We start from the raw sequence: 22556 nt of genomic DNA, 5'->3' as shown, positions 1-22556 counted from the left end.
TCGTATACTCTTTGTAGACGGTGTATGTGTGCTACAATGAAGGTGTACGCTCTCTCTCTCTCTCTCTCTCTCTCTCTCTCTCTCTCTCTCTCTCTCTCTCTCTCTCTCGGAGGTGTACTCACTCGCTACATGATAAGCACACTCCCCATGGATGCAGTACACATCTAGTACTGGCTCAGTGCACGTGTGTGTGTGCTGGTCCTTGGTGAGTGTGAGGTAAGGAAAGTTTACACTCACCCTCTTCGTGGCAGCCGCCAGCGAGGACGTGACCTGGGTGACGGCGGCCCACAGCGCGCTCTGGTTCTTCTCCAGTTCCTGAAGCCTCACGTGTGACTCGTGGAACTTGGCCGGCAGCTCCGAACTACTCGCCTCCACTGAAACAAGAGATACACTGGGTTACCACTGCATCACGTCCCCTCAACACACAGGACGAGCTGCTACTTAACTACCTTACCTCCCCCACCCCCCTTAACACACAGGACAGTCGTGGACCGAAGTCCCGGGACACATCCGATGCGCTGAAGCCTCGGTTTGCGCCCGTTCGAGACTGTACCGAATCCCCTGTGTGTGTTGTGTCTGCCTCTCGAGACACATGATTCGGTACAGCTTCGACCTGCCATAATCCTAAGCTTACGTCCACTACTGGTGCATCTATATCAACATGTCATTACATATATCACGTTTATCTACTCATCCGTGGGGGCCCCTGTCTAAGATGGGCCCCTTTCATGGAGGCTCCTGAAGCCCCCAACGGTGCGCTGCACTCAGAAGCAGGGGTAGGTCGGACTCCTTTGAAGCGCGAAGTTCTCTGATGAAACTGTACTGCTACGTCACGTGACAATGGTACTGCCTCGCCAACGCGACTCTCCTCAATCCAGCGGAAACCGACCAGTAATGCCTTTATATATATATATATATATATATATATATATATATATATATATATATATAAATATATATATATATATATATATATATATATTCAAACATATTCGCCATTTCCCGCGTTAGCGAGAGGTAGCGTTAAGAGAGAGAGAGAGAGAGAGAGAGAGAGAGAGAGAGAGAGAGAGAGAGAGAGAGAGAGAGAGAGAGAGAGAATCTTGTGAGTCCTCCTGCAGTTTCAATTGTTTGGAATTTTGTTATAATCAGTAAGAAACTGCCACATGGAACACGTCTAGCTGTATACACAACACAGGAGAAGGCAGATAGAAAGGTGATACCTCTAACAACCGGAGCCTCCAGGTCAGTGCAGAAGTTTGACATCATTAAAGATATACCCTGAGGATATAGGAGCTGAGGAGGGACTCAAACACTTGGGAAATGGGAGATGTCAGAGAAACAGGTAGATAGTTGGAGTGGTTAGACTAAGTCACCCTTCTTTAAGGATGGGATGTACCCAAATCATGCTTCCAAGTAGAAGGAAAAACTATGGTTTTTCGACAGAAATGCAACAGACGAGCAAGCACAGGGGCAAGTTCAGAGGCACACACTTTCTGTACACGGGGATGGAAGTAAGGTATAAGGTAAGGTAGGATAAGGGAATGGGAGGATAAGGTATAAGGAAAGTAAGGTAAGTTAAGGTATGGTGTTTCTAGATGCACTCTCCCCGCATCCAGCCATCTCACGTCACTCCAGGACCTCCTGCCCTCCCAGGTGGGGTGGATGGAGCAGGGAACACCAGCAGCTCTGAGCACGGCAGTACAACCCTTGAGCATCGGTGCCGCCTTAAACAGGACGGTACGACTCTTGAACACGACGGTACGACTCTAGAGCACGAAGTTACGGCCCTTGAACACGACGGTACGACCCTTTGGTATGATGGCCTGGACTTCACGGATCAAGTCAAAGGCTAAGGCCATTACCATCCAAGGGCTGTACCGTCATGCTCAAGTGCCGGACCGCCAGGTTAATGAGGGGAGAGAGAGAGGGGCGCGCATCGCTGCGGATGGCATCACCTAACAACTTCCTGGAACTTCACAAGAAAACTCAAGTGATGGTTATTGCCAGCCTGGAAGAAGCAATTAATGGCGACCTTCCTCCAGTAAAGTCTGCAGGCAAATGGCTCTCAGCCAACCCTGCCCCACGCTCCTTCACTAGCATCACCTTACCTTCCCCTGACCTACCTTATACCTTACCTTCCCCTGACCTACCTTATACCTTACCTTCCCCTGACCTACCTTATACCTTACCTTCCCCTGACCTATCTTACCTTGACCTACCTTATATCTAACCTCACCCTCATCTACCTTATACCTTACTTTACCCTAACCTACCTTATACCTTACCTTACCCTAACCTACCTTATACCTTGCCTTACCCAAATTTACCCTACATTATACCTCACCTTACTTTAGTTTACCTTAACTTACCCTACCTTACCTTATCTTACTTTGTTTTACTTTTCCTTACCTTACCTCAACTTATCCTACCTTATCTTCTACCTTAACCTACCCTACCTTACCTTATGCCTTATCTTACTTTACTTTACCTTATCTTAACTTTTCCTACATTACCTTATACCTTATCTTACTTTCCTTTACCTTAACTTACCTCACTTTACTTTCCCTTACCTAATCTTACCTCACTTTACCTTCCCTTACCCTATACCTTACCTTACCTTACTTTCATCCTCGTGTACTGAGACTGCGCCTCTGAACTTGCACCTGTGCTTGCTCGTCTATTCCGTTTTTGTTTAAAAACCAACATTTTTCCTTCTTGACAACATGCACTGATACGTCCCATCCCTGTTGTTTTGACATTTACCATTTCCATCGTCTCTGAATTCCTCCTTAACTCCTGTATCCACAGACTTCTTGAATCTCACAGTTTTCTCTCTGATCACCAGTATGGCTTCCGTAAGGCAAGATCCACTATTGGAAATCTCCCCCGTCTTACTAATGTCAGGTCATCATCCCTGAAAGATTTTGGGGACTCCTGTGTAGTTGCCCTTGACATATCTAAGGCTTTTGACTGTGTGTCGCATCAGGGTCTCATCTCTAAGCTCCCCTCTTTCGGCTTCCCTCCCTCACTTTGCTCCTTCATATCTAGCTTCCTCTCCGGCCGATCTATCTCTGTGGCTGTTGATGGATCAGCCTCTCCCTCTTTATCCATAAACAGCGGTCTCCCTCAGGGTTTTATCCTGTCTCCAACGGTTTTTCTTCTTTTTATCAACGATTTCCTTTCTTCCACAAATAACCAAATGCACTCATATGCTGACGACTCAACACTGCATTCATCCACATCCTTCAATTCTGCTCCTTCTCTCACTCAATCTGCTTCTCGTCTTAACACAGCTTCCACAATAAACTCAGACTTGGACAAGATATCTCAGTGGGGTAGACGAAATCTGATTAAGTTTAATGCCTCCAAGACCCAACATCTTCCAATCTCTCAATCAGAAATTCCTCACAACTTTCTCCTTTATTTCGACGGTTCTGTAATTCCACATCTCGACTCAATGAACATACGTGGTATCATTGTAACATCCACTCTATCTTGGAAACCCCAAATAACATAAATAGCTACATCTGCCTCTAAGAAACGGGGAGACCTGTTTAGATGTCGAAATTTCTTTTCCTCCGAACAGTTGCTCCGTTTATACAAGGGATTCATCCATCCTTGTATGGAGTCCTGCTCTCACATCTGGGGTAGTTCTAGCTCTGTATCCTTACTTGACAGAGTTGAGTCGAAAGCAGTCCGACTTGTAAACTCTCCCAGGCTAACTTCAAAATTTGACCCCCTTGCCCTACGCCGCAATGTTGGCTCACTTTCCCTCTTCTATAGGTATCATTCTTTTTCTCTCTAGAGAGCTGGCTGCTTGTGTGCTCCAACCACTAGCTAGACCACGCAATACTCGGCAAGCTGCTACGTCACATCATAAATGTGTGACCGTTGACAACTCAAGGGTGGGCCGTTTTGATACCTACTTCTTTCCCTACACCTCGAAACTTTGGAACTCTCTACCTTCTCATGTCTTTTCCAATTACTATGACCTGCCGCACATTTCAAAAGACTGGTTTTCAACTTCCTCCAAAATTCGTAAGTACTTTCCCTTGTCTCTTCTTCTTTCCTTTCATTAACCTCTCTATATTTCACTTAATGACCGGCCTTGATGTGGACTTGTGTCCGTGACTGAAGCCTGCAACGTAAACAAAAAATAAGACCTTACCCCATCTTACCTTACCTTACCTTACCTTACCTTACCTTACCTTACCTTACCTCACGTTACCTTGCCGTGCCATACCTTACCTTACCTTGCCTTACCTTACTTTACCTTACCTTGCCATTTACCTATCATAATCACCTACGCCTGACAGTGTTCAGACGAGGAGGAAAATCAGGTGCTAGAAAGAAAAAAGAAAAGAAAAGAGAAAAATGATAACGACACAAAAATATACCACACGTTAGCGGCAAACATGAGAGATTGGAACCAGATCTCACGTTCACCCCCCCCCCCCCACGACCATGTGGGAGGTCGTGGTGCAGGTCGTGACGACCGGGAGTCGTTGACAGACGACTATGACCACGGTCGTCGACGACGCGCGAGACGTAACGAGCACCAATCACTTCAAGAGCCGTGATGTGCGAGCGAATTTTTACCTACAAAGGTGAGATGTGAAACTGAAATTGGGACGAGGTAACGAGCAATTACAGGAGAGGAGGGAGGGGGGGAGGGGAGGGCCAGGAACTGGTTGTTAGAACGGCGGTGTGTAGAGCGGGAAAGAGAGAGAGAGAGAGAGAGAGAGAGAGAGAGAGAGAGAGAGAGAGAGAGAGAGAGAGAGAGAGAGAGGGTTCTGGGGTGGTGACTGGCCAGCTGTCAGCCTCCTGACAACAGCACTCAGGATGGACCTCCGCCGCCACACGTCTGCCCCAGACACCCCCCCCCTCCCCGAGGCCCGGGCTGCCACATGGGGATAGGGAAGGGTAGAAGAAAGCCACAACTAAACTCCGAAATAAACACAGGAACAAGAAACGAACCAAACAAAGGAGAATGAATGTATCGCCTGCCAACACCACCTCTGCCAACACCATCTCTGCCAACACCATCTCTGCCAACACTACCTCTGCCACCACTACCACTCCCAACACCACCTCTGCCACCATCAATCGCAGAGCAGGGAAGTCACCGTCCTATCAAACAAACAAACAAACAAACAAAAGGTGTAGAAATCACTAACAACTCAAGTAAGAGAATGGACATGTCATCAGCCAATCAAAGGAGAGCGGTGCACTCGCTGACAAATCAACAGAGAGAGAGAGAGAGAGAGAGAGAGAGAGAGAGAGAGAGAGAGAGAGAGAGAGAGAGAGAGAGAGAGAGAGAAATGCCATCAGCCAATCAAGAGAGAGCGGACACGCCATCAGCCAATCAGCAAGGAGGATATTTCCCACTAATCACTACAAATAGAAAGCAAATGCACTTACCAACCAGCAACAGTTGCCAGCGTACGCCACCAACAGATGCAGTGAATTCCACATCGGGGACGAACCAACAGTGAAAAGGAACAGTGGTCTGGCAAACAGTGAAAACGGACAGTCTCTGGCGACTGAACAGAGAATAATCACCCTAGCTTACTAACAGTGAAATCGAAGGCTGTCTAGCGATGTAACAGTGAAAACGAAGTCTCCTTAGGAATCAACAGTGAAAGTGTCCTGGCGAACCAACAGTGAAAACAAAGAGTCTTCTTGGGAACTAACAATGAAAACGAACAGTCTCCTTAGGAATCAACAGTGAAAAAGAACAGTCTCCCTAGGAACCAACAGTGAAAGCGAACAGTCGCCTTGCGAACCAACAGTGAAAGCGAACAGTCGCCTTGCGAACCAACAGTGAAAGCGAACAGTCTCCTTGAAAACCAACAGTGAAAACGAACAGTCTCCTTGAAAACCAACAGTGAAAACGAACAGTCTCCTTGCGAACCAACAGTGAAAGCGAACAGTCTCCTTGGCAGCCAACAGTGAAAGCGAACAGTCTCCTTGCGAATCAACAGTGAAAACGAACGGTATGTAAGAAACACCAAGGGAATGTTCACCACGACAACGTAATCAGCTCACAGAAACCTACCACCAACACGGCATCAAGAACACAGACCAACACACTAAACTTGGACAGCGGAAAGTATGAGAATATCACACGAATACTGGGTCAAATCTTCACGAATATCGTGCCAAATATCGCAACTGGTGGGGCCTGGAGACTCGCGTTAGGTTGGAGGATGGAACCCCCGCGCCCCCTAGGCACGACGGTACGACCCTTTGAGCACGACGGTACGACCCTTTGAGCACGACGGTACGACCCTATGAGCACGACGGTACGACCCTTTGAGCACGACGGTACGACCCTTGGGTATGACGGCCTGTATGATGACCAGTCTATCATAACCCTCAAGGATCGTACCGTCGTGTTCAAGGGTCGTACCGTCGTGCTCAGGGGTCGATCGTACCGTCGTGTTCATAAGGCTACTGTAACAGGTCCGGAAATTAGAAGATATTCCCCCAATCATTCTACTTGGGGGAGGGGAAGCTGGGGGGAGGGGAAGCTGGGGGGAGGGGAAGCTGGGGGGGGCGAGAAAGGGGGGGTATAGACAGGGAAAATTGGGAAGGATGAACCAAGGGTTGATATAACCTGTCGGCAAAATAACCTGAGCCTAGAAGACTAGGAACTTGTGACCGGGCCAACAAGAGGAAGGCAGCCAGTGTTAATAATATAAAAAGAAATGGGTCAATTGTATGTTACAATTTCAAAGGCCAAATGGCATCTAAAACTCCATTCTAAAAAAACATTTTTTTTTCTTTCCCCGAATCTCCATTATTCAGTCTGACTGCCAGCCTGAAAACTGCTTTGTTAGCACGTAATTAACATATATAAATTCGACAAACAGCGATGCAAAACGCTCATTACCCTCAAACAATATAACGGTCCACTCACATGCAGGGAAAAATTAACATAACCCAGGAAATATAAGTAATAATAATACTAATTGTTTACGTGATAATGATAATGACCATCGTTTAGAAACATACCAATGGCTGGGCTAACACGACCTAATGCTCATCCTATACACACTGAATATAATCAATTAATAACGGTAATAATAATATCTGGTCACATCGAAGTCTGTCTGGGCCCAAAATTGCTTTAGGAACGACTGTACAGCCAAAAATGGCATATCAACAGTAAAAACAAATTAAATTTCAAGTGATTACATATATATATATATATATATATATATATATATATATATATATATATATATATATATATATATATATATATATATATATTGATCCAGTTGTATGTAACCTGTAATCCTCATTATGACAAACTGAAACAATTTTATCAAGACTGATCAATATAATATATCTCTCGACTGGCGTGATAACTAAATCTTTTTATAAAAATGATAAATGAATGATGTCAATCACTTTATAAGAATGGCACAGCTGTGGACAGACGTCCAGGGACACGGTCTGATGGAAGCTGTCCCGGGTCCTCTGTCTCGACAGACAGAGACAGAGCCTGAGGCACGGTCTGGAGGGAGCTGTCCCGGGTCCTCTGTCTCGACAGGAAAAGACGGATCAATTCGGCACGCTTTCGACCAGGTGTGTCCCACGACTTCAGAAGTGTCCCGGGACATTAGATGTGTTCCGGGATTTCAATCGCGTCTCAGGACTTGAGGCGCGTCCCGGGACAACTCTCCAAGACTGTAAACTGCGAGTCTTCCATTAGAGGACAAAAGCTTTCTTACCTCGACCTCATTTTCTTTGGCCAGCAGGAACACTCTGGTGTTGAGATGAGACACAATCCCCGTTTTCTCTCCCCCACCATCATGCACGACACCTCAAGTTATGCTGCACTTTTCTAGTGGCATGAGACACTGTATGAGCCACTCTAGTGGCATCAGTCACTGCAGTAGACCACTCTAGTCCCACCAGTCACTGCAGGAGACCACTCTAGTCCCACCAGTCACTGCAGGACCACTCTAGTCCCACCAGTCACTGCAGGGGACCACTCTAGTCCCACCAGTCACTGCAGGGGACCACTCTAGTCCCACCAGTCACTGCAGGGGACCACTCTAGTCCCACCAGTCACTGCAGGACCACTCTAGTCCCACCAGTCACTGCAGGAGACCACTCTAGTCCCACCAGTCACTGCAGGACCACTCTAGTCCCACCAGTCACTGCAGGGGACCACTCTAGTCCCACCAGTCACTGCAGGGGACCACTCTAGTCCCACCAGTCACTGCAGGAGACCACTCTAGTCCCACCAGTCACTGCAGGGACCACTCTAGTCCCACCAGTCACTGCAGGGGACCACTCTAGTCCCACCAGTCACTGCAGGAGACCACTCTAGTCCCACCAGTCACTGCAGGGGACCACTCTAGTCCCACCAGTCACTGCAGGGGACCACTCTAGTCCCACCAGTCACTGCAGGGGACCACTCTAGTCCCACCAGTCACTGCAGGACCACTCTAGTCCCACCAGTCACTGCAGGAGACCACTCTAGTCCCACCAGTCACTGCAGGACCACTCTAGTCCCACCAGTCACTGCAGGGGACCACTCTAGTCCCACCAGTCACTGCAGGGGACCACTCTAGTCCCACCAGTCACTGCAGGAGACCACTCTAGTCCCACCAGTCACTGCAGGATCACTCTAGGAACTACTCAGCTGTGGAGGAACATTTTCTCTTGAAGTTTTTCTTCACTGCAACTCTCACTGTGTTCCTGTGATTCACAAGCTTCTCTCCCACACTCATGCCATCATTTCATTCTTCTTTCTTTCTTTCTTTCATTTTTCATGGCAGCTAGAAGCTTTGGCAACCCCAACTTTACCATTGCCCAATATCCACCAAGCTTCTTTCTTTGCCGTCTCTTCTTTTATCTTCCTCTGATTTCATTTCTCTCCCTTGATCTGTTTTATTCATATTTTTAAATCTCGGTTCTGGTTCAGCAGTTTCTCCCGTGCGGACGAGTAAAGTGGGTGTGGAGGAAGCCATGAATATCCTTCCTTCCTGCTGACTGGAGCAATGACCCATGCTCGGCAAGTTGGGGAGTTGGGGAGGTGTTTGTTGGAGGGGGGGGGGGGGGGACGGGCTGGTTGTTGGAGTTGAAGGCTTTGGGAGGGAGGGAGGGAGGGAGGGAGGGAGGGAGGGAGGGGGGAGGGGATGATGTTGGAGGGTTCTCAGGGGGTGTAGCTGGGGGGGGGGGGAGGAGGGGGGGATGACGAATATCAGGACGCGAAGATCCTAACACTCAATCCAGACGCCTCCATTCGTCGTCGGTCAGTGGAAAACCCAAGGGCTCTGTCGGGAGGGGAGGTGGCGCCTGTCCTCTCCCACACCACCTGGCTCCACCCACTACCCCGCCACGCCTTCCTCACACGTCCTCCTCCAGCAGTCAGCTCCCCCCCCCCCCCCCCCCTCCTCGTCCGCTACGTGGGGCCACACCTGATCCACATGTCATCACTCGGGAGAACAGGCCAATCCAACACCCGGCAACAGTTCCAGCTGACCTCTTGATGAGGGGAAGTGACCCCTAAGGGGATGGGTCAAAGGCCATGTCATTTCTGCCCATGGGTCGTACCGTCGGGCTCAAGGGTTTGTACCGTTGGGCTCAAGGGGTCGTACCGTTGGGCTCAAGGGGTCGTACCCTTAGGATCAGCGATCGTACCGTCGAACTCAGTGGTCGTACCGTTAGACTCAAGGGGTCGTACCGTCGGACTCAGGGGTCGTACCGTCTGATTCAAGAAGCAGGTGATGTTTTCTATTCTGTGCGTATATAATCGTAAAGCATTCCAGTTCTTTCTACTTTTCAGGTTTATTGAAAAAAAAAAAAACTTTTTTAAACATTTTGCAAAACAGAGAATGCCGGATAGATAGTGGTAGGATGATGGCCGGGCAACGACAGAGAGAGAGAGAGAGAGAGAGAGAGAGAGAGAGAGAGAGAGAGAGAGAGAGAGAGAGAGAGAGAGAGAGAGAGAGAGAGAGCTATCAACAAGAGCCTGTGTCCAACAGAACAATCCAGGCCATTCCAGCAGTGGACGGGACCCCTCCAGCCAATCGTATCAGGTCGTCCATAAAGTCAATCGCCACAAAAATGGTTCAAAACTGGTGTTGTTTACACTTGTGGATTTCAGTGGCTGGGCTTCGTCCCAAATTTCCCCTTTCCATACCTCGCTCTACCCGAGGCCCTGGAGCCTCACCTGCTCTGCCGTGCGGGGAAATTTGACAACAGAGGAAATGCCATTAGTTAATTGTGTCGTGAGAGAGGAATGAAACAAGGCAGACGTGGGGCAGTGTAATTATACGAAAGCGCTCGACAATTTGTATATCCTGTTATATACATCCTGTATATATATCCTGTATATATATATATATATATATATATATATATATATATATATATATATATATATATATATATATATATATTCCTATGAGTCCACGGGGAAAATGAAACACGAAAAGTCCCTAAGTGCACTTTCGTGTAATAATCACATCATCAGGGGAGACACAAGAGAGAAATATATATATATATATGTATATATATATATATATATATATATATATATATATATATATATATATATATATATATACATATATATATATATATATATATATATATATATATATATATAGTATCCCTGGGGATATTTTTTTTTTGTTTTTTTTTTTTGCTTTGTCGCTGTCTCCCGCGTTTGCGAGGTAGCGCAAGGAAACAGACGAAAGAATTGGCCCAACCCACCCCCATACACATGTATATACATACGTCCACACACGCAAATATACATACCTACACAGCTTTCCATGGTTTACCCCAGACGCTTCACATGCCCTGATTCAATCCACTGACAGCACGTCAACCCCGGTATACCACATCGCTCCAATTCACTCTATTCCTTGCCCTCCTTTCACCCTCCTGCATGTTCAAGCCCCGATCACACAAAATCTTTTTCACTCCATCTTTCCACCTCCAATTTGGTCTCCCTCTTCTCCTCGTTCCCTCCACCTCCGACACATATATCCTCTTGGTCAATCTTTCCTCACTCATTCTCTCCATGTGCCCAAACCATTTCAAAACACCCTCTTCTGCTCTCTCAACCACGCTCTTTTTATTTCCACACATCTCTCTTACCCTTACGTTACTTACTCGATCAAACCACCTCACACCACACATTGTCCTCAAACATCTCATTTCCAGCACATCCATCCTCCTGCGCACCACTCTATCCATAGCCCACGCCTCGCAACCATACAACATTGTTGGAACCACTATTCCTTCAAACATACCCATTTTTGCTTTCCGAGATAATGTTCTCGACTTCCACACATTCTTCAAGGCTCCCAGAATTTTCGCCCCCTCCCCCATCCTATGATCCACTTCCGCTTCCATGGTTCCATCCGCTGCCAGATCCACTCCCAGATATCTAAAACACTTTACTTCCTCCAGTTTTTCTCCATTCAAACTCACCTCCCAATTGACTTGACCCTCAACCCTACTGTACCTAATAACCTTGCTCTTATTCACATTTACTCTTAACTTTCTTCTTTCACACACTTTACCAAACTCAGTCACCAGCTTCTGCAGTTTCTCACATGAATCAGCCACCAGCGCTGTAACATCAGCGAACAACAACTGACTCACTTCCCAAGCTCTCTCATCCCCAACAGACTTCATACTTGCCCCTCTTTCCAAAACTCTTGCATTAGAAAAGCAAATGGATTTGTATGTAGCATTTATGGATCTGGAGAAGGCATATGATAGAGTTGATAGAGATGCTCTGTGGAAGGTATTAAGAATATATGGTGTGGGAGGCAAGTTGTTAGAAGCAGTGAAAAGTTTTTATCGAGGATGTAAGGCATGTGTACGTGTAGGAAGAGAGGAAAGTGATTGGTTCTCAGTGAATGTAGGTTTGCGGCAGGGGTGTGTGATGTCTCCATGGTTGTTTAATTTGTTTTTATATATTTATATATATATATATATATATATATATATATATATATATATATATATATATATATATATATTTTCATTTTTTTATTATACTTTGTCGCTGTCTCCCGCGTTTGCGAGGTAGCGCAAGGAAACAGACGAAAGAAATGGCCCAACCCCCCCCCCCCCCCATACACATGTATATACATACGTCCACACACGCAAATATACATACGTACACAGCTTTCCATGGTTTACCCCAGACGCTTCACATGCCTTGCTTCAATCCACTGACAGCACGTCAACCCCGGTATACCACATCGCTCCAATTCACTCTATTCCTTGCCCTCCTTTCACCCTCCTGCATGTTCAGGCCCCGATCACACAAAATCTTTTTCACTCCATCTTTCCACCTCCAATTTGGTCTCCCTCTTCTCCTTGTTCCCTCCACCTCCGACACATATATCCTCTTGGTCAATCTTTCCTCACTCATCCTCTCCATGTGCCCAAACCACTTCAAAACACCCTCTTCTGCTCTCTCAACCACGCTCTTTTTATTTCCACACATCTCTCTTACCCTTACGTTACTCACTCGATCAAACCACCTCACACCACACATTGTCCTCAAACATCTCATTTCCAGCACATCCATCCTCCTGCGCACAACTCTATCCATAGCCCACGCCTCGCAACCATACAACATTGTTGGAACCACTATTCCTTCAAACATACCCATTTTTGCTTTCCGAGATAATGTTCTCGACTTCCACACATTCTTCAAGGCCCCCAGGATTTTCGCCCCCTCCCCCACCCTATGATCCACTTCCGCTTCCATGGTTCCATCCGCTGCCAGATCCACTCCCAGATATCTAAAACACTTCACTTCCTCCAGTTTTTCTCCATTCAAACTCACCTCCCAATTGACTTGACCCTCAACCCTACTGTACCTAATAACCTTGCTCTTATTCACATTTACTCTTAACTTTCTTCTTCCACACACTTTTCCAAACTCAGTGTGTGTGAAAGAAGAAAGTTAAGAGTAAATGTGAATAAGAGCAAGGTAATTAGGTACAGTAGGGTTGAGGGTTAAGTCAATTGGGAGGTAAGTTTGAATAGAGAAAAACTGGAGGAAGTGAAGTGTTTTAGATATCTGGGAGTGGATCTGGCAGCGGATGGAACCATGGAAGCGGAAGTGGATCATAGGGTGGGGGAGGGGGCGAAAATCCTGGGAGCCTTGAAGAATGTGTGGAAGTCGAGAACATTATCTCGGAAAGCAAAAATGGGTATGTTTGAAGGAATAGTGGTTCCAACAATGTTGTATGGTTGCGAGGCGTGGGCTATGGATAGAGTTGTGCGCAGGAGGATGGATGTGCTGGAAATGAGATGTTTGAGGACAATGTGTGGTGTGAGGTGGTTTGATCGAGTAAGTAACGTAAGGGTAAGAGAGATGTGTGGAAATAAAAAGAGCGTGGTTGAGAGAGCAGAAGAGGGTGTTTTGAAATGGTTTGGGCGCATGGAGAGAATGAGTGAGGAAAGATTGACCAAGAGGATATATGTGTCGGAGGCGGAGGGAACGAGGAGAAGTGGGAGACCAAATTGGAGGTGGAAAGATGGAGTGAAAAAGATTTTGTGTGATCGGGGCCTGAACATGCAGGAGGGTGAAAGGAGGGCAAGGAATAGAGTGAACTGGAGCGATGTGGTATACCGGGGTTGACGTGCTGTCAGTGGATTGAATCAGGGCATGTGAAGCGTCTGGGGTAAACCATGGAAAGCTGTTTAGGTATGTATATTTGCGTGTGTGGACGTATGTATATACATGTGTATGGGGGTGGGTTGGGCCATTTCTTTCGTCTGTTTCCTTGCGCTACCTCGCAAACGCGGGAGACAGCGACAAAAAAAAAAAATATATATATATATATATATATATATATATATATATATATATATATATATTGTCAAGAGATCTTAGAATGTATATAAAGTAGGGGAGGGTGATGAAGGGGATGGCAGACTGCATAAAATATGAAGCAGTGGTGAAGGTGTTCAGGTGTGACCTTATTATCAGGTCCTCACCCAGGCAGAGACTCAACATCCAATTTGCTGGAGAGAAACATTCTGAACCTGGAGGAGGGAGAGCGAGAGGAGGCGCATGTCGTCCTCGACAACTGTGTCAGGTGAAGACACGAAGAGAAATGTGATTTATGAGGAAAGTTTCTGCTTTACTTCCCCGTGTCTCTCGCTTTACTTCCCCGTGTCTCTCGCTTTACTTCCCCGTGTCTCTCGCTTTACTTCCCCGTGTCTCTCGCTTTACTTCCCCGTGTCTCTAGCTTTACTTCCCTGTGTCTCTAGCTTTACTTCCCTGTGTTTCTAGCTTTACTTACTTCCCTGTGTCTCACCTTTACTATCCTGTGTCAATACAATAATAACTGTACATAGATGAGGAACTTAGGAACCTAGTGCTATACTATCCTGTCTCCAGCTGTGCAAAATAGTTATTTTGGATACCATTCCCTACCGCTGCACTATCCCGTCTCCATGTGTATACACTAGAAGACTATTACTATCCTCCAGCAGACAACCTGGTCATAGACCATCAGGTGTTGTGTTACCTGTCCTTCCCATGTACTGCCATGTACAGTAGTACTGTCCTCCAGCAGACAACCTGGTCACAGACCATCAGGTGTTGTGTTATCTGTCCTTCCCATGTACTGCCATGTACAGTAGTACTGTCCTCCAGCAGACAACCTGGTCATAGACCATCAGGTGTTGTGTTACCTGTCCTTCCCATGTACTGCCATGTACAGTAGTACTGTCCTCCAGCAGATAACCTGGTCATAGACCATCAGGTGTTGTGTCATCTGTCCTTCCCATGTACTGCCATGTACAGTAGTACTGTCCTCCAGCAGACAACCTGGTCATAGACCATCAGGTGTTGTGTTACCTGTCCTTCCCATGTACTGCCATGTACAGTAGTACTGTCCTCCAGCAGACAACCTGGTCACAGACCATCAGGTGTTGTGTTATCTGTCCTTCCCATGTACTGCCATGTACAGTAGTACTATCCTCCAGCAGACAACCTGGTCATAGACCATCAGGTGTTGTGTTACCTGTCCTTCCCATGTACTGCCACGTACAGTAGTACTGTCCTCCAGCAGATAACCTGGTCATAGACCATCAGGTGTTGTGTCATCTGTCCTTCCCATGTACTGCCATGTACAGTAGTACTGTCCTCCAGCAGATAACCTGGTCATAGACCATCAGGTGTTGTGTCATTTGTCCTTCCCATGTACTGCCATGTCATCTTGGTACGACATGGAGCGCATTTTGTGCTGTGGCAGACTCAATCTGCGATCTCTCCTCCCCTGCGAGGCCTTCATTGTCTTCTCTCTACTCGTCATCCACATTCGAAGAAATGTCGGGGACAAAGGAAGACCCGACGTCCAATATGGCAGGAGTGGGTGATGCCTCGGCCGCTGCCATCTCGGTAATATCCCAGGAATGGTTCCCTCCTCCAGGGGGCACCACCGCCCCCAGGTCACAACAACTCTCCCTCCGCAGGCCTGGTATTGTGCACAAGGCTCCTCCCGCCGGTGTTGTGCCACCACCTCTTTCCCCTGTCAGTCCAGCCCCAGTGGCATAATGCACACGTAGCAACTCTCAGGTGTAGAGGCACGGGGAGGGGTAGATCCTCACCAGCTGTGGGGCGTGAGTCTGCATCATCATCTCCCAGCTACATCGAAGCTAGAATGTTCAGCTGAACATCTCGCAGCTACATCGAAGCTAGAATCTTCAGCTGAAAATCTCGCAGCTACACTGAAGCTAGAGACTTTGTTTGACCCACACCATTCATCTCTGGCTGCTAATTCACCACGAAACTCATGTCTGCCACGATACTCCCAAACCATCCGACAGACACACAGTCATCCCATACACACCCAACCGTAGCCCCACTACCGGGCCACGCCAGCCACCACTGACCCACATTCTCCAATCGTTTCGGTGTTGGCTATGCGTCTAATCTCATCTAATCTGCCCAATCTCTCCTCCTGTTCCAACAAGGGAAAATAATCGTAAGTATATTAAGGATCTGGCCATCGTATCAGTGATGAAGCCTTACAGGATAGCAGTAGCACCCCCAGCCGACCCAGAGCAGAGGTTCCGGGTTGTGCTATCACCAGCGTCTTCCCTCAGTCTTTGAACCTGTCTTTATCATCTTCATCATCTGCGTAGACTCAGCGCTCCTGCCCCCCTCTGTATTGTATGGGTGACGCCAGTAACGAAGTCGGAGGCTATCCACTTTAAGCACCACTGGCCCACTGGGAGGGATTAAATGATCTATAATTAAAGGTTTTTGTTATTCCATAAAGGACGGAACGACATCAATTCTGGTGTTCTCGGCCAACGCTGATGCGCATATGGGAAGGACATGATGGTCTATGACCAGGTTATCTGCTGGAGGACAGTGACAGTAACCTATATTACAAATCTATATAAATGGAGACAGGCCCCTACCTAGCAGTGTTGTGTGTTGGTGTCATGATCTGGTACACGGATGACGAAGACATGGAAGGGGGTAGCACAGTACCCTGAGGAAGCACAGCTTTCATAATGGAATGTGAGAGGATGATTGTATGACACAACCATCCGTTTATTACGGTAATAAAATAAAAACCCAAAGCCTTACGTTACTTGTCGGTGCCGGGGCAAACATTCCACAATCATGTATATCAAACACCTGAGCGAAATCCTCACGAAAGAACTCTTTCTGCACGGAATGTTGAAGGCATTTCTTTGTACACTGTATCACTGTCTGTGTAACGATGAAGTCCCTACACTCTGGTCATTCCGCTTCACGAGTTTGTTCACGGCCTTTGAAAAGGCCAGTGGGTGAGGAACACCACCTTACATAGTACGTGGGCGAGGCTCTGATGTGGATCATCAACTGTAACAGACATATCTTGGTCCACACTAGGCCATCCACTTACCTCCATCCATCCAGTCTTGACCCACTGTTTACAATGATCCACCTACACCACCTTGGACCGCCCACTTATACTGGCCCACTGCTTATGATGACCCACTTACAGCCAGGCTGGCTCACCCACCTACAGTGGTCCCCATCCCACTCAGCCACCCATGGGGCGTTCATCCACCTCCCGGGCAACGACCCAATCAATCCCCACCCACTCCTACCCATCCAGTCCTCATCTACTCAGCGAATCACTACTCAACATTTTTACTCATGCACTGAGCCCACAAAATTCCCATTAAATACGGCGGTACGACCCTTGAACACGACGGTACGACCCTCGAACACTCCGGTACGACCCTTGAACACGGCGGTACGACCCTTACCGGTACCACCCTTGAACACCACTTTATGATCTTGAAGCACGATGGTACGACCCTTTGAGCACGGCGGAACGATCCATCAGCATGACGATACGAGCCTTGACCACGACAGGACGACTTCTGAACACGATGATACGACCCTTGAGTACGACAACATGATCCTCGGCCACGATGGTACGACCCTTGGGTGTACGATGGGTCGACCTCTGAACCTTGAAGAACGAGACACACTCAACAACGACAGGTCGTTAAGATGTAGGTCGTTACGGTAAGATACGAGGGCAACAGCTGTGTGTGTGTGTGTGTGTGTGTGTGTGTGTGTGTGTGTGTGTGTGTGTGTGTGTGTAGGCACAAGAGTGCGTGGTAAGTGTGTGCAGGTGGAGATGAGTGTGTCGTCCTTGGCTTGGGGGGGTAGGGAGGGGGAAGCCAGGGGGAGGGGGAGGGTCTCCGCATCCTGCATTATTGAAGCGGTCTGGGTCGTCCCCCCCCCACACCCCCCCACCCCCTTTCCCTCACCCCCAGCAGACACCCCCCCTTCCCCCCCTCCCTCTCCACCCCTCTCCCTCTCCTCACCTGAGAATCAATAGGACACCTGCACAGACCACTCCCCAACACACACACACACACACACACACACACACACACACACACACACACACACACACACCTGTCTCCGGAGCATCAGTGATTCAAACAATGTGACAGAGCGATCGCTGACGTGGCAAATGGACAACCCATTTGAGAGCAGAGGAGAGTAATGTGCCTACTCTTGATGCGACCATGAACTACCAATGTATCAACACATCTGGTCAACTATCATCAAATCTGCACGAGCGAAAATACGTGGGGTCGGACATCATCAGTCATGGCCTAAAATACGTGGGGTCTGATATCATCAGTCATGGCCTAAAATACGTGGGGTCGGATATCATCAGTCATGGCCTAAAATACGTGGGGTCGGATATCATCAGTCATGGCCTAAAATACGTGGGGTCGGATATCATCAGTCATGGCCTAAAATACGTGGGGTCGGATATCATCAGCCATGGCCTAAAATACGTGGGGTCTGATATCATCAGTCATGGCCTAAAATACGTGGGGTCGGATATCATCAGTCATGGCCTAAAATACGTGGGGTCTGATATCATCAGTCATGGCCTAAAATACGTGGGGTCGGATATCATCAGTCATGGCCTAAAATACGTGGGGTCGGATATCATCAGTTATGGCCTAAAATACGTGGAGTCAGATATCACCAGTCATGGCCTAAAATACGTGGGGTCGGATATCATCAGTTATGGCCTAAAATACGTGGGGTCGGATATCACCAGTTATGGCCTAAAATACGTGGGGTCGGATATCACCAGTTATGGCCTAAAATACGTGGGGTCGGATATCATCAGTCATGGCCTAAAATACGTGGGGTCGGATATCATCAGCCATGGCCTAAAATACGTGGGGTCGGATATCATCAGTCATGGCCTAAAATACGTGGGGTCGGATATCATCAGTCATGGCCTAAAATACGTGGGGTCGGATATCATCAGCCATGGCCTAAAATACGTGGGGTCGGATATCATCAGTCATGGCCTAAAATACGTGGGGTCTGTTATCATCAGTCATGGCCTAAAATACGTGGGGTCGGATATCATCAGCCATGGCCTAAAATACGTGGGGTCGGATATCATCAGTCATGACCTAAAATACGTGGGGTCTCTTATCATCAGCCATGGCCTAAAATACGTGGGGTCGGATATCATCAGCCATGGCCTAAAATACGTGGGGTCGGATATCATCAGCCATGGCCTAAAATACGTGGGGTCGGATATCATCAGCCATGGCCTAAAATACGTGGGGTCTCTTATCATCAGCCATGGCCTAAAATACGTGGGGTCGGATATCACCAGTCATGGCCTAAAATACGTGGGGTCGGATATCATCAGCCATGGCCTAAAATACGTGGGGTCGGATATCATTAGTCATGGCCTAAAATACGTGGGGTCTGTTATCATCAGTCATGGCCTAAAATACGTGGGGTCTCTTATCATCAGCCATGGCCTAAAATACGTGGGGTCTGATATCATCAGTCATGGCCTAAAATACGTGGGGTCTCTTATCATCAGCCATGGCCTAAAATACGTGGGGTCGGATATCATCAGTCATGGCCTAAAATACGTGGGGTCGGATATCATCAGCCATGGCCTAAAATACGTGGGGTCGGATATCATCAGCCATGGCCTAAAATACGTGGGGTCGGATATCATCAATCATGGCCTAAACTACGTGGGGTCGGATATCATCAGCCATGGCCTAAAATACGTGGGGTTGGATATCATCAGCCATGGCCTAAAATACGTGGGGTTGGATATCATCAGCCATGGCCTAAAATACGTGGGGTCTCTTATCATCAGCCATGGCCTAAAATACGTGGGGTCGGATATCATCAGTCATGGCCTAAAATACGTGAGGTCGGATATCATCAGCCATGGCCTAAAATACGTGGGGTCGGATATCATCAGCCATAGCCTAAAATACGTGGGGTCGGATATCATCAGCCATAGGCCTAAAATACGTGGGGTCGGATATCATCAGTCATGGCCTAAAATACGTGGGGTCTCTTATCATCAGCCATGGCCTAAAATACGTGGGGTCGGATATCACCAGTCATGGCCTAAAATACGTGGGGTCGGATATCATCAGCCATGGCCTAAAATACGTGGGGTCGGATATCATCAGTCATGGCCAAAAATACGTGGGGTCTGTTATCATCAGTCATGGCCTAAAATACGTGGGGTCGGATATCATCAGCCATGGCCTAAAATACGTGGGGTCTGATATCATCAGTCATGGCCTAAAATACGTGGGGTCTCTTATCATCAGCCATGGCCTAAAATACGTGGGGTCGGATATCATCAGTCATGGCCTAAAATACGTGGGGTCGGATATCATCAGCCATGGCCTAAAATACGTGGGGTCGGATATCATCAGTCATGGCCTAAAATACGTGGGGTCGGATATCATCAGCCATGGCCTAAAATACGTGGGGTTGGATATCATCAGCCATGGCCTAAAATACGTGGGGTTGGATATCATCAGCCATGGCCTAAAATACGTGGGGTCTCTTATCATCAGCCATGGCCTAAAATACGTGGGGTCGGATATCATGTCATGGCCTAAAATACGTGAGGTCGGATATCATCAGCCATGGCCTAAAATACGTGGGGTCGGATATCATCAGCCATAGCCTAAAATACGTGGGGTCGGATATCATCAGCCATGGCCTAAAATACGTGGGGTCGGATATCATCAGTCATGGCCTAAAATACGTGGTGTCGGATATCATCAGCCATGGCCTAAAATACGTGGGGTCTGTTATCAGCCATGGCCTAAAATACGTGGGGTCGGATATCACCAGTCATGGCCTAAAATACGCAATCACCTAAAACAAGCAATACCTAAGCGCACGTGACAAAATTATAATCATCAATAATAGAAATTCCTTTTTCCTTTTTTCTATACTTCTTCGCCGCTACCCTCGTGAGCGAGGTAGCGCCAGGGAAAGACCAGGCATAAATAAAGGTATGACTTTGCTAAAAAGTATGAACAACGAAACTCAGGTTACAACGCTTACTTTCCACAACTCAGACCTCACTCGGGATATGCTATTCAATTCCTGGTCACCAAACCTCGATACACAACCGGGAAAACTCGAACGCATACAGAGGAGAGCAACAAAGCCAGTTCCGTCGCTCAGGAATAAAACCTTATGAATAAAGTCTTTCAGATCCGGAATTCCTTTACGGCGGAGAGAGAGAAAAAAGATTTCCCGGAGATCTGATATTAAAAGCCGTCAAGGTCGTAAATCATTCGCAACGAGGATTTCAACAGGTGAGGACATACAAGGACCAGAGACACTGGTATGAACTGCAGGTAAACATGGAATACAATAAGTGGGCAGATGTTTTACCAGCTGTCATAAAACAATAAAGAAAAAATATACTGCTACATGTTGTCATGGCGAGAGCTACCGATACCCATAAAAAAATATTTTAATTATATTAATGATACTATTAATGATATTATAAGTAATTATAGCCCGTTCTACATGGCAATGTATTATACACGAAATGCAACCTCTTTCGACTGGTATATCTGTCTGTCAGCCAGACGGGTCTGTCGACTGGTTACATCTATCGACCTGCTCAATCATTCGACCAGTAACACCCGTCCAACCTGTTAAAATTGTCGACCAGTTCCACCTACCATCCCCTACACATACCTGACGAATTAACATACGTCAACCTGTGGAGACTATCGACCATTAACACCTGTCCAACCTGTAAAACCTGTCGACCAGTTACACCTACCGTCCCCTTCAGATATTCTACCAGTTAACATACGTCGTGTTGAAGCTATCGACCAGTAACACCAAACGACCGCTAAGAATAGAAATGGCCATTATGATGTCACTTCCTTCCTTCCTTCGACCAGCTGGGCTGGGGAATTCTCTCTTCATTCTTTCGCCTCTCGCATCTTCCTATGACCTCTCTACCTTTACACGTCAGCTCGACAAACACCTGTTGAGCCTTGACATATTCATTTTTATTCTCGTCTTGTTGTTTTTTAATATATTTCACCCGAGATGACCTTGGATCACACATGTGTTAAGATATGAGTAACATCTGTCGACCTCTTTGGGCATTCGACCAGTAACGTTTGTCGACCTCTTCAGGTATTCGACCAGTAACGTCTGTCGACCTCTTCAGGTATTCGACCAGTAACGTCTGTCGACCTCTTCAGGTATTCGACCAGTAACGTCTGTCGACCTCTTCAGGTATTCGACCAGTAACATCTGTCGACCTCTTCAGGCATTCGACCAGTAACGTCTGTCGACCTCTTCAGGTATTCGACCAGTAACGTCTGTCGACCTCTTCAGGCATTCGACCAGTAACGTCTGTCGACCTCTTCAGGTATTCGACCAGTAAAGTCTGTCGACCTCTCAAGACTCGACCTTGTGAAGCACTACGACCTGTAATGCCCACAAGTTGAAGTGTCTGAAATGGAACTGATGATGATACTGGTAACACTGCTTGTACTGGTACTAGTGTTGGTTCTGGTACTGGAGATGGTACTGGTACTAGTGTTGGTCCTGGTACTGGAGATGGTACTGGTACTAGTGTTGGTTCTGGTACTGGAGATGGTACTGGTACTAGTGTTGGTTCTGGTACTAGTGTTGCTGTACCGTATTACAGAAATCATCATATTAGACCACCAAA

The 22556-nt window shown here is 47.2% G+C and overlaps 1 protein-coding gene across 2 annotated transcripts in view; it reads right to left on the bottom strand.

The window, feature by feature from the left end:
• The window catches only part of LOC139746169 (uncharacterized), a 339213-nt gene that overhangs the window by 73726 nt on the left and 242931 nt on the right, over positions 1–22556 (bottom strand). For both annotated transcript variants that reach the window (XM_071657053.1, XM_071657044.1), the window contains exon 3: positions 238–374. In XM_071657053.1, the coding sequence (XP_071513154.1) occupies positions 238–374 (137 nt within the window). The remainder of the gene's footprint in view (positions 1–237; positions 375–22556) is intronic.

This window comes from Panulirus ornatus, chromosome 4 (genome assembly GCF_036320965.1).
Source record: "Panulirus ornatus isolate Po-2019 chromosome 4, ASM3632096v1, whole genome shotgun sequence".
Classification (NCBI taxonomy): Eukaryota; Metazoa; Arthropoda; class Malacostraca; order Decapoda; family Palinuridae; genus Panulirus; species Panulirus ornatus.
The sequence above is the reverse complement of the archived record's forward strand: the minus strand, read 5'-3'. Positions and strand labels throughout refer to the sequence as shown.